Genomic DNA, 16,641 nt, shown 5'->3' with positions numbered 1-16,641 from the left:
GCTCGTGCTCCCAGATAGCTGTCTCCTCCTCCTCCTCCTCTCTTCCCCAGAAAACAGAATACTCAGGATCGATGTAGGGTTGTAGCGGTACCCTCGGTGGGTCCAAAAGAGAGACAGCCTCCCAAAATCAAACCCAGAAACCGGGACTTGATGCAAAAAGCAAGAGGTTTTATTACAAGCGCGGCGCAGGGGCTCACAGCGTCACCAAAAATGGCTAGCTGCAGCCCCTGACAATTACAAAGCTGGGGTTTATAAAGGCAAAAACCACACGCAGGTGGCTGGGATAAGAGGAAGCTTAGGGTGGGGTACGACTCCAGGAAGTCTGGAGTGGGGTAATTCCAAGAGCTGTAATCGACACTCACAGGCAAGTTTAAGCAAGAACATACGGGGGGGAGGATTCTGCTATAACCTTACATCGACACGAGCTCAGCCCATGTGTACATCCGGGGCCCTAGAAATTGATCCAACTGATCTGCAACCCCATGTGGGTCTAACAGAGGTTTTAGCTCTTTGTTTAAATTTCTGACTTCCCAAGTGGTAAGGGGAATATTAACAAACCCCATTCCTCCGCCACCTAGGGGAAGTTCCAGAAGTGGGTATAAAGCCTGGGATTTTTCTCCACGGGAAGGAGAAGGAAATTTTTGGATGTCCTTCTTACATTGCTCTATTTCTTTTCTTAAATTAGAGAGCGAAGGGTACAGGGCTGGGGAAGGAGCTGGGGCCTTGCGGGAGGTTGGGGATCCGCCTCCTCCCTCCAGGGGGCCAGACAAAGGCCGCCATTTTGAGAACCCTCAGCACGTGGGCTTTGGGGGGGGTTGAGAGGAGGGGAGCAGAGGGCTTCCCTTTTTCCTCTTTCCTGTTTCTTTATTGTCTCTCCCTTTAAGAGGGAACAAAACAGGATCCTTTCTCCAACAGAGGGCACAGTCGATTTCTTCCCGAGAGGGCTTTTGCTATTAACACATTCAATTAGAAGTTGGCAAACCCAGTCTTCATCGGAACCAAATCTGGACCAAGCCACAGAGGGTTTAAGAATGGGTTCTTGCGTCCAAATGAAACAACAATATTTTACCATCTGTTGTTTCTTTTCCCCTGTAGTTCAGGCATGGCCATGCCACTATTTTAGCACTAGTCCAAGCACGCTGTCAGGGCGAGTTTTATCTTTACTGCTATTTTCTCTAGAGATTTCCTCACTTGTGTCATTTCCCATCCCCGCTTCCCGGCTGCGCGTGTCCTGGTCTAGAGGGCCGACCCCGCCCCTGGAGGTTTCTCACACTCCCGCTTCCCTCCCGGGAATTTGGGCTCCTCTTAACGGTGGCGTGTCGGCGTAAACCCCCGACTAGACTCTCGTTCAAGACTAGAAACCGCCTTCAGGGTATGAGGCAGCCGCGGAACCGCGGATCGGGACTTGACCGTCGCTTCGTGCCCGAGGCACGTCTCTGTCACACGCACACACCCTCCGGAATGCCCGGCCACCAGGGAATACTTCGTCGCCCCGCGACTGTCTTTCCTTGGTCTGTGCAGAGTTACCTGGTCCCGCGGTTCCCGCTCAGGCCTTTTCCCTGCGCTGCCGAGAGCCCGGGTTCATTCCCCGCTTTGGCGGGTCTGGGTCACCTCGACCCCGAGGGCTGCCACGAGGAGGTAGCAGCACGCGTCTCCCCAGGAGCGGGATCGAGTCCTCCTTCCACAGGAATGGGCGACCCCCGCGAGCCCCAGATTGTGAGAGGCGCCCGCGGAGTCGCCAAGGAAACAGGCTGGAGCCGGCCTCGGCCAGGCACGGCCTTTACTTCTGGCCACAAGGGCGGCGGCGGGAAGCCAGCCGGGGCGCTGCGGGGGGGGGGGCAGTCACCCTTTTATCCCGGGCGGACAGCCCGGCCCTGCCCACTCGCCACGGCGGGACACGCAGGAAGGGGGCGGGGCTCCCGGTGCGGCGACCGCCAAAGGTGGTGGGCAGGTCAGGCAGAGCGAGGTGCGCGGACGAGTTACCCCCCGACACTCTGGCAGAAAAGACTGAGCCAAGATCACCCCGCCCTACACCCCGACCCCGCCGCGCCTGGCCAACCCCAGCAGCGCTTCTAGCTCGGCCCCGCCCCATGCGCGTGTCGCACAAGGCCCGCGTCGCACGCGGGGCCACGTCGTGCCGTCATCAGGCCGCGCCGTGTGGGCGTGGCTGGCGTGGGTCCCGCCGCCCGAGCGCGCGTTATGGCCGCGGCCGCCGCCAGCCCCCCGGAGGTGATCCGCGCGGCGCAGAAGGACGAGTACTACCGCGGCGGGCTGCGGAGCGCGGCGGGCGGCGCGCTGCACTGCCTGGCGGGTGAGGGCGGGCCGGGTGGCCGGGGTCACCTTGCGACCGTCCTGCGGCCTGGGGCGCCGGCAGCCAGGTGGCTGCGGGGGACGCCTGGCGCGTCGGTCCGGCCGGGCCGTCCTCTGCCACCGCCCGCGCAGCCGCTCGCCCTGCGAACCCCGGTCCGCCCGCCTCTCCGGCGTGAGCTGAACCGACAAGCGGTGCGCCCAGACGCCGGCCGAGTCCGCTTCGGGGGCGTCGCCTCCGGGCGAGCGGGACGTGGAGAGGCGGCGGCGGGACTGGACGGCGGGTAAATTCCGGGCGGCAGCCAGGCCCCCTGCTGTGGAGGCCGCCGGATGCCGGATGCCGGGCTGGGACGCCTTTGGCAGGTTTTGAGCAGGGAAGTGACGATCAGAAAATCTTTTTATGCATTTATTTTACAAAACACTTTACTCCTACTCAGCACCAGTTACTGTTCTTGGTGCTTTACAAATATTAAATATTAACTCGTGTAATCCTCAAACACGGGTAGGACTTACTCTGCTCACAGATGGGCAAATTGAGGTTCCAGAGAGATCTCACAACCAGCAGTTGGAGACCTGAGATTTGATGCTAGACAGTTGGTCTAGCTGTAGTCTCAGTCACTGCCCTAGACTGTCTTCCATGGGGCCCTGTAGGCTCTAGAACAGTTGCCCAGAGCGATCCCGGAGCCAGAGATGGCTGCAGGTGGGAGGTTCTCAGGAGGTCCTGTCTTCAGCCCAGGCAGAGGCAGGTGAGTCGGAGACACGGTGGTGCTTCCTGAGACAGAGAAGCCCAGCGGATGGCACGGGAGGCCGGGGAGAGACTGGAGTGTGGCTGCGGCAGTCTTAGCTTCATGGAAGGATTGTCGCCCCTAGTCCTTTGAGGATCCCCACCACCTCCCCAGGAATAATGGTGTCCGTTTCTCCTCTCAGGTGCGAAGAAGTGGCTGGAGTGGAGGAAAGAGATTGAGCTGCTCTCAGATGTGGCCTATTTTGGCCTCACCACACTTGCCGGTAGCAGGACCTTGGGACTGAGGGGCCCACCACCCACACCAAGTCCAGGAGACAGTGCAGGGTGGGAACACTGCCGGGCAGAGTGGGAGTCCCTGGACCAGAGCGGGAGGCGTGACTGAGACTCATTCCAGAGGGAGGCCAGGCCTCAGCCCCAGGCAGGGGCCTCTCCTTTCATCCTTTTTGTGCCTTTGGGGACCTTGGTCCAGGGCTTTGGCCAGGGTGCCCTTGGGACCTATTCTTCAGTCCTGGTGGCACACGTGGGTCAAAGTGGCGAGGCCCTGGTGAAGCAGGGGAGGGTCTTGGCCCAGGCTGATTGTCATCCTTCAGAGGGAAGAGCGGGCACAGAGTGCCTGCTCTGGTCAGTAGGACACAGACCGCGTTGCACTCAAGGCATCTTGGGAGGTGATAAGCTCATTAGAAAGGAAGGCTGTATCTGGGGGATGAGCACTTTCCAGACAGGTGAGGCAGCAGTCAGGGCAAAGCCCCGGAGGAGGAGGCGTCCTTGGTGACTCCAGGGCTCTGTAAGCCTTTGGCTTTCCCTCTGAGAGGAATGGGGCATCACAAGGACATGGGAAGGGGAGAGGCCGACCGCTGGCCACCAAGACCACACCACAGGAGACAAAGACGGAGGCAGAGAGACTGCCCAGAGGCTGCTGAAGCCCACCACAGGGAGGTAGTGAGACGTGCGGGGAAGAGGAGTCCAGGGTGCTCCACGGTTCGGCCTCAGAACAGGAGGGCCGGCGTCGCCATCCACAGAGCTGGGAAGTGGGGAAGCAGGTTTTTCCAGGTGGGGTTTGGAAGCTCAGTGTTGGCAGGGGGGAGTTTGGGGTGTTCATCAAAATCCAGATGGCACTGTCAGGTGGGCAGCTCCTGGCCAGGGTGTCAGTCCAGGTGGCCTCGGCCGTGTGTGAGATGGAGAGCCATGGGACTGGATCCCATGGCTTGTAGGCAGAGGAGGAGCATCTGAGGAGAAAGGGGAGGGCCGGAGTGGGGAGGGCGACACAAGGTCCCGAGAGCCAAGGGCAGCAAGAGTGGCTGGCAGTGTCACATGTGCCTGGGGTCACAGTGAGACCACGCAGGTTAAGCAGTGGGAGGTTGTACTGGCCGGGTGGGGGGGCCATGTTAGAGCTGGTGGATGTGCATTGAGGGGCAACAGGCCAGGCTGTTGATGGGAGCCGGGAGCTGGCCAGGCACCAGGAGCCTGTCCCTGTGTCAGGCACTCCTGGGGCCCACACACTTGTCCTCTTCTTCTCAGGCTACCAGACCCTCGGGGAGGAGTATGTCAGCATTGTCCAGGTGGACCCGTCCCAGAGGCACGTGCCCTCCCCGCTCCGCCGCTGTGTGCTGGTGGCAGTGCACGCCGTCCTGCCCTACCTGCTGGACAAGGCCCTGCTCCCCTTGGAGCAGGAGCTGCAGGCTGACCCCGACGGCAGACGGCCCTCACAGGGGAGCCTGGTGCTTGGCGGGCGTGGCCGTCCTGGGGTGCGGCGCTGGGTGCGGCGCCACACGGCCACCCTGACCGAGCAGCAGAGGAGAGGGCTTCTTCGGGCCGCTTTCGTCTTCAGACAGGGCCTGGCCTGCCTCCAGCGGCTCCACGTCGCCTGGTTTTACATCCACGGCGCCTTCTACCACCTGGCCAAGAGGCTCGCTGGGATCAGTTACGTAAGTAGCAGGGCCAAGGGCACGGCCACTCTGGCCACTCTAGCTGCCGTTGACTGGTTCCATGTATCTGCGGAGCTGGTGCTCTGGGGCGGTGCTAGCTGACACGCCACAGCTAGCGTTCAGCGTCAAGGCTGGAACCAAAGTCCTCTACTTGAAAAGAAGTAGGTTTTGTTTAGTTATGTTTTGCTAAAAAACCCAAGGAAATCCAGTTTCCACAAACCCTGAGCATGGAGTGAGTCTTCCCGCAGCCAGCACCTGTGGGGTGGCCTTGGGCTGGGGGCACAGCCACCAGTGCCAGGCCCTGTGCTGGGCTCTTTACTGACAGAGGGGCTGTCAGTCACACTTGAGACAGATTCCTGAGTACAGGCCTGTGACCGTCCACTTCACTGCTGTGGGTCTCAGGCAGCTTCTCCCCACAGTGCGGGAGCACAGATTCCGGCCCCTCACCCCTCGCCGCCACAACCCCGGCTCCTGGGCCCCTGCCTCCAACCTTCCAGCTGCCCTGAGGGCTATTTTTCAACAGTGACCCTCACGGTGACTGCTTGGGCCTTGTCACCACCAGCATCCCCATGGGTTTCCCTGGCTGGCAGCTGACACTCTTGCCTCCCCTCACGTCCCGTGCCACCGGCACTGCTGTGTGCCAGGCCGCACGAGCACCTTTCAGAACAGCCTCCCAGGACCCCCCTTCCACCCCAGTGCTGCCCTGGGCCCCACCCCACACAGGAGGCCACCGTGGCCATGGTCACAAAGCCACTGGTCAGGTCTCAATCCTCAGCAGACGCAGACCAACGAGCATCCGCCAGCCCGTCATGCACTGGGTACCGTCAGGGTGTTCGCTGAGCTTTTGCACCACAGGCCCTGAATCGGGGCTCAAACCCAACGGAGGGCTCTCCCTCTCCTAGGGCAGCCGGGAGGTGGCTGGGACCCAGCACACAGGCTGGCAGTGTGACCTGCCACCTCCATGTGTGGCTCCCAGCCCCCAGCTGAGGCTGGTCTGGCTGACCTGTGTCCATTTCCTGGCCAGTGGTATGTAGCCAGAAGCTACGTGCGTCACTAGCTGCAGGAGAAGTTGGAACAGTGACCACTGAGGGGCCATGTGCCTTGCAAAAAGTGGGGGCTTCTGTCCCTGCAGCAGTAGCTGGTGGGCAGCGTCTGCGCCTGCGGCCGTCTCCTCCAGCGCCATCTCCTCCCTGCTTGCGCTTCCCTGCCGTTTCTTTTCTCTCTGAGAGGCAGTCCCTGGACACCCCCGAATCCTCCATGTTCCCTGGTCCGTCCAGCCTCGTGCTGAGATCCTGTGTGTGCTGGTGACCCCCAGCTGAGGCCCCGCCTTCACTCAGCCGCCCAGCGGGCACCTCACACTCCCCACACTGTCCCCGGCTTGGTCTTTGCAAGGCCCCCCTGGGGCGGGGAAGAGGCCTTGCCCCCCATTGCTCAGCGCCTTGTGCCGACTGAGTTCATGACTGGACACCGAGCCAAGTCCCTTCAGGGACCTGACGGGTGTGGGGCCCATCTGCTTGGACAGCTCCGTGTCCGACACCTGCCTGGAGAGGACCTGAGGGTGCGTGCGAGCTACAAACTGCTGGGGCTGGTGTCCCTGGCGCACCTGGCGCTCTCCGTGGGGCTGCAGCTGTACGGCTTCCGGCAGAGGCAGCGCGCCAGGAAGGAGTGGAGGCTGCACCGAGGCCTGTCTCACCGCAGGTGCGTGAGGGGCTGCACCTGCAGCTAGGGCGTCCCCAGCACACCGCGAGGACTGTGGGGCACTCTCCACATGGTTCTGTCCCCCCTTCCCCAGGAGCTCCTTAGAAGAGAGAGCGGTTTCCAGAAACCCGCTGTGCACACTGTGCCTGGAGGAGCGCAGGCACTCGACGGCCACGCCCTGCGGCCACCTCTTCTGCTGGGAGTGCATCACCGCCTGGTGTGCCACCAAGGTGGGCGCCGCCCGGGACCGTGCTCACTCTGCCTGGCGGCAGCAAAACCTGTCTCTGAAACCTCTCAGTCTGGGGTGGGGGGTGGGCATCTTTTCAAAAGCCCCCCAGGTAAGTCAGCTATGGGCCGTCTTTGGGGCTGAAGTTCCAAATTCACACGCTGAGGCTTTGCTGAGAGCAGCTGGAGGAGCTGCGGCCCTCAGAGGCCCTGGGCCCACGCGCCCCAGCACGTCCCGCCTCCTGGCGTCCATGCCACACTTCGGATCCCTGGCATGTTTACCCACACCTGCCTGGCCTCGAGCCCACGCAAGAGCTTCCGTTTCCAGCAGGACGGGTGCCCGCAGTGACAGCGCACACGCTGCCTCCCCTAAGCGGCCTGGCCCGGGGTGGGAGTGTCCAGCAGGGTGAGCAGCTCACCCTCCCAGGAGCCGGGGCTACCTGGGTGCCAGCAGGAGGGAGCCCATTCTCGGAGTGGGCTTAACAAACCAGGACACACACACGGCATTCCTTTCTCCAGACGTGTGCCCGAGACACTCACTGATGCCACTGTGCTGTTACTGATCACATTCACGGGACTCGTGTGTTCCTTTCTCCACACGCAGTAGGTGTTGCTAAGTCCTGTTTCCCCTCAAGGCGGCTCACCTATGTGGACGTGGACAGGGTGGCAAAACCTAGCAGGAAGGGAGCAGAACAGCACCCGCTGCCCCGTGGCTCTCACTGACAAAGCCTGAAGCCCTCAGTCCCGAAGTTCCTGCCGCGGCGTGGCTGGTGGCTCCCCGAGCTGCCCGCCCAGGTGTGCAGGACACAGACACGGCAGAGCTCAGCTGCCGGGAGGGCCGTGGCCAGTGACCTCTTCTTGCCTATTCTGAAACGCCCGGCAAAGAGGTCCCTGGTGCCCGAGGCCACAGGTGTTGAGGGTGGGCAAGGCACCCCTGGTTCGGGACCACATTCATGGCATGGGATTCAGGCTTTCTGGAAAAGGCTTTTTTCTTGCTCATAAGTTGAAGGAAATAGAACTGCATTATGGTTACAAAACAAACAGGGCAGGTGACACTGGGGCCAAGACCCAGCCCCAGTGGCCACAGCCTTTGTGACTGCCCCTCCCCTCCACAGATGGAATGTCCCCTCTGCAGGGAGAAGTTCCTGCCCCAGAAGCTCGTCTACCTGCGGCACTACCGCTGACCTGACGCCCAGATGCGTCCATCAGTGGATGGCGGAATCCAGGAGTCTTTTGAGTATCAAGGAGAAAAATGTTATCCTTAAGATTAACTTTACTTGCACAGAAATTATAAATTTTAACATTTTCTGGTTTTTGTCACGTAAGAGACCCTGCTAGCCACCTTAGAGCCGAGCCTGTCTGCAAAGGCGGCTGCCCAGGGTAGAGCCGGAGTGCCTTACTCCCCCATTTGGTACAACAGAGTTGTTCTTTAGGAATTTCACTTACTGGACAAGGTTTTAGGTTTCCCTCCCTCCCTCCCCCAAACCATACTCATCTCAGGAGCAGACCAGAAGAAAACTTTACTCACTTGCAAGAAAATGAGGCCGACGTCCGGGTGTGCCCAGGCAGCGGACTGAATGTGCCCCACTGACCTGGGACTGGCGAGGGGACGCGCATCTGCTCCGGGCAGAGCTGTCCCCAGGGCTTGATGTCAAGACCACGTGGCGTGGGAAGAAACAAGCCAAGGGTCGGCATCTGTGAGAAGTTTGGCACGTACCTTTTAATACACGTCTGCTTCCAGTTCCAGAGAATGGAAATCGGCGTCTAGGCCTTAGCACCGCGGAGGGACCTCTGCCTGCCTGGGGCAGGGTCCCCGCAAGTGGGTTTCATTTTCTCATCACCTAACCCACAAGTCTCGGATGCCGAGTGCTCCGAGGGAAGGCTGCCAGGTCAGCCATGCCCTCTCCTGCAGGCCCAGGTGTGGGCAGGTGGTGGGCGCACACGAGGTCACTGCTGCATCCAGCCCTCAGCTCAGCCCCAGCCCACTTCCTGCCTCTGATACGGCCAGATTTAACTCATGCCAGAGACAGAACTTTGCTGTAGGCATCTTTAAAAAACTAATTCTACAGAAATGTTGGTATGTTAACAAGATTGAACTGAAAAAAATCTCATGAAACATGGTGTGAAAATGCCCGTCAGGCTCTGGGCACATCGGCAGGGGTCAGGCCCAGCCAGTGGCACTGGCTTCGGCAAGACCTGTGCAAACTGTTTCCCAGTGTCTGACTTAGAAACAGAGATGCCTCCGTAATCCGGGGTTAGCCACGGTCAGCTTGCCAGAGACAGTGGGGCCCCGCGAGAGGCGCTGTAGGCAGGCGGCCAGATGCCTCCACGTTCGTGGGAGAGCCCAGTGCTTTACTTCACACTACGCTCCAGCCAAGCGTGCATTTCCTGCCACATCTTGGGCTTGAGCACTTACTAGTAAAACTGAAAAGTGAAAAAAAATGTCTAGAGTTGGAGGATCCCAAGTGCTTCAACATGGTAACAAAAGTAACGATTTGTAACATCACTCGAACATGATGGGTCAGGTACACAGAAGGGTTCTCATGGCCTTGTGGGAGGGCAGCTCGGTTTCAGACACGGGAACACTGGCACAAGAGTATCCAGACAGAACATTCAGAGTCTGAAATCGCAGGTGGGAAACAGCACCCGGAGTGGGGAGCGTCTGAACAGCCCAAAATCCAGAAGGAAAGACGTTTGCGTTTTGGTGTCTTTGTGCTCGTGACCACAGCTGTGCTGCTCGGCTACTGGCAAAAATGATTCACTTTTCAGGAAGGCCAGAAGGAAGCTGGGCTTTCTTGTGTGCAGCGACTATAGTGCGTTAGATAAAGACCACACAAGAAAGGGGACACTGTCTTTAATAAAGGTGGAATTTAAAAAATCACTTAGTAAAATGTTTGAGTATTTTTTTATCACATCAAAAAAGTTGACACGCAGGTGGGTTCTGTTCCCTGTGGAAGGCGAGAAGCTGAGTTCAAACCCACAGAGCTGTTCTGACCAGTTCTGCTGTTTCCTTAAAGGGGCCACCGCATGACAACAAATTTAAATTAATCAAAAACAAAACAAACTACGTATCAAAGAAATGTGTCAAAATAATCTCAAACAATTAAAATATAATATATATATTTTTATTGCGGTAAAAAAAAACATAAGATTCACTACCTTAACCATTTTTTGATGCACAGTCCAACAGTGTTAAGCACAAACGCTCCTCAATTTATGATGGGGTTATGTTCCAATAAGCCTATCATAAATTAAAAATGTCATAACTTGGGCTAGGCAAGGTACCTCACATCTACAATCCCAGCAATTTGGAGGCCAAGGCAGGAGGATAGCTTGAGGCCAGGAGTTCAGGAGCAGCCTGAACAACACAGTGAGACACCCATCTCTATGAAAAATTTAAAAATTAGCCTGGTATAGTGGCACACGCTTGTAGTCCTAGCAACTCAGGAGTCTGAGATGGGAGGATCACTCAAGCCCAGGAGTTCAAGACTGCAGTGAACTAAGATCCAGCCACTGCATCCAGCCTGGGCAGAGCAAGGCCCTGCCTCTTAAAAAAAAAAAACAAACAAACTTAAATCAAAAACGCATTTAATACACCTAGCCTGCCAAACATGATAGTTTAGCCTGGCCATGGCCTACCTTAAACATTCTCAGAACACTTACCATTAGCCTATAGTCGGGTAAATCCATATAACACAAAGCCTATTTTATAATCAAGTGTTGAATATCTCAAGTAATTAATACTGTACTGAAAACCAGAATGGTTTGTATGAGTACTTGAAATATGGTTTCTGCTGAATGCATATCATTTTTGCACCATCATAAAGTTGAAAAACCGTAAATTGGATCATAAGTTGGAGACCACCTCAATACACACATCATTGTACAACAGATCTCTAGCACTTTTCATCTTTCAGAACTGAAACTCTACACCCATTAAACAACTCCCATTTCTCCCTTCCCCCAACCACCGGCAACCGCCATCCTACTTTCTATTTCTAAGAGTCTGACTACTTTAGATATCTTATATAAGTGGAATCATGTAGCATTTGGCTTTTTGTGACACGCTTATTTCACTTAGCATAATGTCCTTAAGGTTCATTCACAGTTGTAGCATGTGACAGGATTTCTTCTAAGGCTGAGTAATATTCCACTGTATGTATATACCACATTTTGTTTATCTATTATCTGTCAATGGATATTGGGGTTGCTTCCATCTCTTGGCTATTGTGAATAATGCGGCAACAAACGTGGGTGTGCAAATCTCTTTTCAAGACTCTGCTTTCAATTCTTTTGGATATATGCCCCCAAGTGGAACTGCTGTGTCATATGGTAATTCTATTTTTAACTTTTGAGGAACCATGATATTATTTTCCATAGTGGCTGCAACATTTTACATTCCTACTAACAGTGAACAAGGATTCCAATTTTTCCACATCCTTGCAAACACATTTTATCTTTTTCCTTTTTGATAACACTCTTAACAAGTATGAGGTATTATCTCATTGTAGTTTTAATTTGCATTTCCCTGATGATTACTGATGTTGAATATTTTTCATATACCTACTGGCTATGTGAATGTCTTCTTTTGAGAAGTGTCTATTCCTCTGCCCATTCTTTAATCTAGTTATTTGTTTTCCTGCTATAGTTTTTTGAGTTCCTTATATACTCTGGACATTAACCCCTTATCAGATGTGTGATTCGCATATATTTTCTATCATTCTGCAGGTTGTTTCTTCACTTTTGTTTCCTTTGCTGTGCAGAAGCTTTTTAGCTTGATGCAATCTCATTTGTCTATGTTTGTTTTTGGGGTCATATCCAAGAAATCACTGCCCAGAATTTTCTATTTTTTATTAGGTCATTAAATATGAAATGTCTGATTTTAAATCAAAAGTTTATCATATCCCAAACAAGAAGCAGTATAATTAATCAAAGTATGTGCCTAAACTGTCGACACAGTTTTGCCATCTTAACGGTAGCTTGTTTATGCCAGCAGCGAAGAAGCCTGGAGAGCGAGTGGCAGTGAAATCGTGAAAGGCATTTTCCACAGCTTGTTGAGAACTGAATATTTTTCCTTGCAAGAAGTGTTCCAAAATCTGGAAACATTGGTAGTCAGGTGGTGCAAGGTCTGGTGAATACAGTGGATGATGGAGACTTTCCAAGGCCAGCTTCTGTTTGAGCAGCATTGTTTTTTGTGACATGTGGTCTTGCAAGATGATTGGCCTGACTCTATTGACCAATCTGCTGCTTAATTACAAGCATCCTTATCATTTCATCCAATTGGTTGCAGCAGTCATCCACTGTAATGGACTGACCAGGTTTCATGAAGCTGTAGTGGATAATACCAGCACTGGACCACCAAACACATACCATTAGCTTTTTTTTGATGAATATTCGGTTTTGGACTGTGTTTCAGCACTTTGTCTTTATCCAACCATGTGCCAAACACTTGGGATTGTCAAAAAAAATCCATTTTTCATCACGTGTAACAATAAAATGTAGAAATGGTTCGTCTTTATGTCATGACAGCAAAGAAAAACAAGCTTCGAGACAATTTCTCTTCTGATGCTTGTTTAATTCACGTGAAATCCATCTATCCAGCTTCTTTACTTTGCCAATTTGTTTCAAATGGTCCAATATTGTTGGAATGGTAATGTCAAATCTTGCTGCTAATTCATGCTTAAGTTGAGATGGATTTGTTTCCACTACAGCTTTCAGCTCGTCATTATCCACCTTGGTCTCAGGTCACCCACGTGGCTCATTTTGAAGATTAAAATCACCAGAAGGGAATTTCTTACACAGAACACACAATGTACTGTGTGTTCATTAGCCACATCCTTCCCAAACACTTTATTGATATTTCCAGCTGTCTATGTTGCATTGGTTCCGCAATGGAATTCACATTCAAAAATAACACGAATTTTTGACTTCTCCATGGTTTTGCAAAAATTGCTCTAAAAAAAAAAACCCCAAAAGATAATCACAAGCCAAAACACGCATTTGAAAGAATGAGGGCGTACCTTCACAATTAAAATAAAACAAGAAGTGTCAAAGTGAAACATCAGAGATATCAACTGTCAAACTTAGTACTTAAGGAAATTGGACAGTCCATACTTAATAACCTTAATAATAGTGGCCACCCGAATGGGTGTGAGGTGATATATCATTGTGGTTTTGGTTTGCAGTTCTCTAATGATTAGTGATGTTAAGCATCTTTTCATATGCTTATTGGTAAAGAGTTAAGTGTGTACAGTTTCATCTCTGCAACATGAAAAGTTCTGGAGATGGATGGTTGCGCAACAGCATGAACGTATGTAATGCCACTGAGCTGTATACTGAAAATGGTTATAATAGCAAATTGTATGTTATGTACATTTTTATCTTATTAATACCACAATAAGAGGGAGTTTGCACTGAATTGTACACTTTATATGGGTGAATTATATAGTACATGACTTATGTCTCAAAACTATTATTAAAAAATCAAAAAAAACCACCAGGCATGGCAGCACATGCCTGTAGTCCCAGCTACTCCAGGAGGCTGAGGCAGGAGGTCTGCTCGAACCTAGGCGTTGGAGGTTGCAGTGAGCTATGATGACACCACTGTACTTTAGCCCAGGCAACAGAGCAAGACCCTGTCTAAAAAAAAATAATAATAATAATTTTAAAGTTATAAAACTTAAAAAACAACAGGCCAGGCACACTGGCTCACGCCTGTAATCCTACCACTCTGGAAGGCTGAGGTGGGAAGATCGCTTGAGGTCAGGAGTTCAAGACCAGCCTGAGCAAGAGCAAGACCCTGTCTCTACTAAAAATAGAAAACTTAGCTGGGTGTGGTAGCCTGTGCCTGTACTTCCAGCTACTGGGGAGGCTGAGGCAGAGCACTGCTTGAGCCCAGGAGTTTGGGGTTGCAGTGAGCTATGATGATGCCATTGCACTCTAGCCAGAGTAACAGAGCAAGACTCTATCTCAAAAGAAAAAAAAAAAACGAAAACCAAAAACACAGAACTTTGTTTCTAGGTTCCTATCAGGCAAAGTCATTAATGTTAAATCAATACTGTTTGCAAATATTAACTTTGGCCATTAATAATGTTCCAAAAGATAAATTCACATTATTAATATGATAATGAAAATCGGTAATAACTTTTAAGAGTTCTTTAACTTGAATAAATGACTTAATTACCTACACTTCTATTTAAATTTTTAGTGCCAGTCTTATTTGGTTCAGCTAAGTAATTAAAAAAATCACAGAATGAGTCTTAAAATCAAAAAGGGGTTCACTAAATTACCTTGAGGGTCCCTTCCAGCCTAAATTTCCAACTCTCTGACCAAAAAGGGTATTGTCTCCACCAAGTTGAAGGAAAGCCCATGTCTAGGGATGACAGAATTATGGGCTGCCAGGGCTGCAAGGGGCCTTAGCAATAAACCATCTTCCAGGGGAGCAAACACGGGTGCTTCATGGTCACAGTGAGGCTCTAGCGCCCTGCTTGCCTCAAACTGACCCAGATGTTTGGACACTGGAAAGACCTTGTGTGTGCAGCCAGACACTGAGCGGACAGACCCAGCCATGTAACCTGGAGCAGGCTTTCACCTACCTAAGTCCTTATCTTTGAAAGGGAGTGATAATGCTGACTGCACAGTAAAGCTGTAGAAGAAATAAAAACAGGGGATGTATGTGATCATGTTCAGCCCAGTGCCTAGAACCCAGCACTTTATCATTTTAAGATGATCTCAATTATACAATCACCATTATTTTATTAATTGCCGAGAAAGAAAAAAGCATTTTCAATCAAATTATGACTTGCACCAATCAGATTTATCTCAGTTTCAGAAATGTTAAAATGTGAAAAAAATGAGTGCTTAGCTTTGATGATATTTAGTAAGTGCTCAATAAACACAGGGAAAGAGTCCCAGCTGCTGCACCTCTGACTGTAGACGGAAACTCAGTTCTGGACAACAGATTCAGAAGCCTTATTTTGGTCTGGAGTCCAACCCATGTTCTTCAAATCAACTTCCCCTACAAGCAATGGATACTCCTCATCCATGTCTATTCTCATTTGCACAGAACTCACAAAGGAGAAGAAATGCTACTAGTGATTAATGGGTACCCTGCAGACATAAAGACAGTGACATTTTGAACACGTCATGGGGCCCAGAAATCACCTACCTCACCTCTTTACAGACATAGGAAACCTTATATTCACTGGGTGGGGAAAAAAAGCCCAGAAGCCATCAGAGTACGTTCAATAAGATCAACTAGAGATGCTGGAATCTTTGTGATAGCTTGGGTGTGTGGTTGTTTTCCAACATCCAAAACCAACTGGGTGTCCAGCAATTCAATCCAATTCTGACACTAATTACCGAGTTAGTGGAAGCTCCACAGGTTAAGGGTTTGGTCCCATCAGACTGTCCCAAGTTACCCCCTCAGGTTACCTGCACTTCTGTCCAACTTAGCTAGAAATTCAGCAGTTCCCGCAACCCTCACTCAGGTTCAATAATTCAGTATAACGACTCACAGAACTCAGGAAAATACTCTCCTTATGATCACCAGTTCATCACAAAGGATACAACTCAGGAACACCCAAATGGAAGAGATGCCCATGGCAAAGTACTAGTGGGGAGTAGAGAGCCCGGGGTGCTCACTTTCACAGCACATCAATGTGTTCGCCACACAGTGACCTCTCCAAAGCTCCCTCTAATCTCGTTTAAGTCCCTCTCTCTTCCCCAGTCAGGGTGAGTGGCTGAAAGTTCTAACCCTCTAATCCTGTGTTTGGTTATTCTGGTGACCAGACTCTATCCTGAAGGTACCCAGCGGCCACACCCTGAGTCGCCTGGTTAGTATAATCTCAGGTGTGGTTGAAAGGGGCTTGTGATGAATAAAAAAGACATACCAATTACTCTGTAGATTCCAAGGGTTTTAGGGCTCTGTGCCAAGAACCAGGGATAAAGACCAAACAGTTATTTCTTATTATACCACAGTATGAGAACATGTGGATTCCAGTCCCAGCTCTGGTACCTGTGTGCAACCCTGATAAGTCTGAACTTGAGCGAGTCTCAGCTTCCCCAACTTTAAAATATGGTAACCTGCCTGTTTTCTGAAATTTTCAGATTGTTTAGATTCTACACTGATTAGTACTCCATATCACTGAGTCAGGAGCAGGCCTTTGAAGACATTTACATACCTCTGGCCTGGGTACCCCTCAGAGTATTTGTTATTTAAGCAAGAGCCCAGGGCCTCCAAAACTGCTCGGCTGGTGAAATTCTCCGAGGCAATCAGTTCCAATCCGACCCTCTGCCGGTTACTTTCCTTCTTAATGATGTTGTAAACCTTATGAGAAGAAAACAGATGCTAGACATGTGGACATTTTAGTTTAAAATTTTGCTCTGATCAAAGCCATAACCTTCTAAAGAGAAAAGACACTATTACAGAATCAAAGTGCGCCCTCAGAAGTAGACCATAACTCAAACAACCAAATTAACAAGACTCTTGTAACACTTAAAGAATAGAACAAATCCTCTTCAAAGGTTTTAGCATCTGGGAAAGAATTAATAGAAGTCAATGAATTAAGGAAAACGAAATGATTTAAGAGAAAATTATCTTTAAGTATCCCACATAATTTTTATTTCACACCATCCTGTTATTTTTATCCCTACATTTCACCACATTTATTCCTCCATGAACCTTATTCCTTCCTCCTCTTCCTTAAAAAAAATATACTTTGGCAAAAAGTAGAGACAGAG

General features: G+C 51.4%; 1 protein-coding gene across 1 annotated transcript; it reads left to right on the top strand.

The window, feature by feature from the left end:
• The first annotated feature begins 2,118 nt into the window (after positions 1-2,118).
• Positions 2,119-9,984, top strand: PEX10 (peroxisomal biogenesis factor 10). Its single transcript, XM_012660663.1, has 6 exons — positions 2,119-2,311; positions 3,235-3,315; positions 4,571-4,977; positions 6,500-6,675; positions 6,770-6,905; positions 8,016-9,984. Exons 1-6 carry the CDS (start codon positions 2,200-2,202, stop codon positions 8,082-8,084), a joined length of 981 nt encoding a protein of 326 aa, XP_012516117.1. The 5' UTR covers positions 2,119-2,199; the 3' UTR covers positions 8,085-9,984.
• Positions 9,985-16,641: the final 6,657 nt, after the last annotated feature.

The sequence above is a fragment of the Propithecus coquereli genome, unplaced genomic scaffold, assembly GCF_000956105.1.
Source record: "Propithecus coquereli isolate 6110/MARCELLA unplaced genomic scaffold, Pcoq_1.0 Scaffold672, whole genome shotgun sequence".
Taxonomy (NCBI): Eukaryota; Metazoa; Chordata; class Mammalia; order Primates; family Indriidae; genus Propithecus; species Propithecus coquereli.
The sequence above is the reverse complement of the archived record's forward strand: the minus strand, read 5'-3'. Positions and strand labels throughout refer to the sequence as shown.

Coding starts and splice junctions, on each gene's coding strand:
- PEX10 (XM_012660663.1), top strand. CDS start 2,200: ATGGCCGCGGCCGCCGCCAGCCCCCCGGAGGTGATCCGCGCGGCGCAG. Junction 3,316..4,570: donor TGGCCTCACCACACTTGCCG/GTAGCAGGACCT, acceptor TCTTCTTCTCAG/GCTACCAGACCCTCGGGGAG. Junction 6,676..6,769: donor CGAGGCCTGTCTCACCGCAG/GTGCGTGAGGGG, acceptor CCCCTTCCCCAG/GAGCTCCTTAGAAGAGAGAG.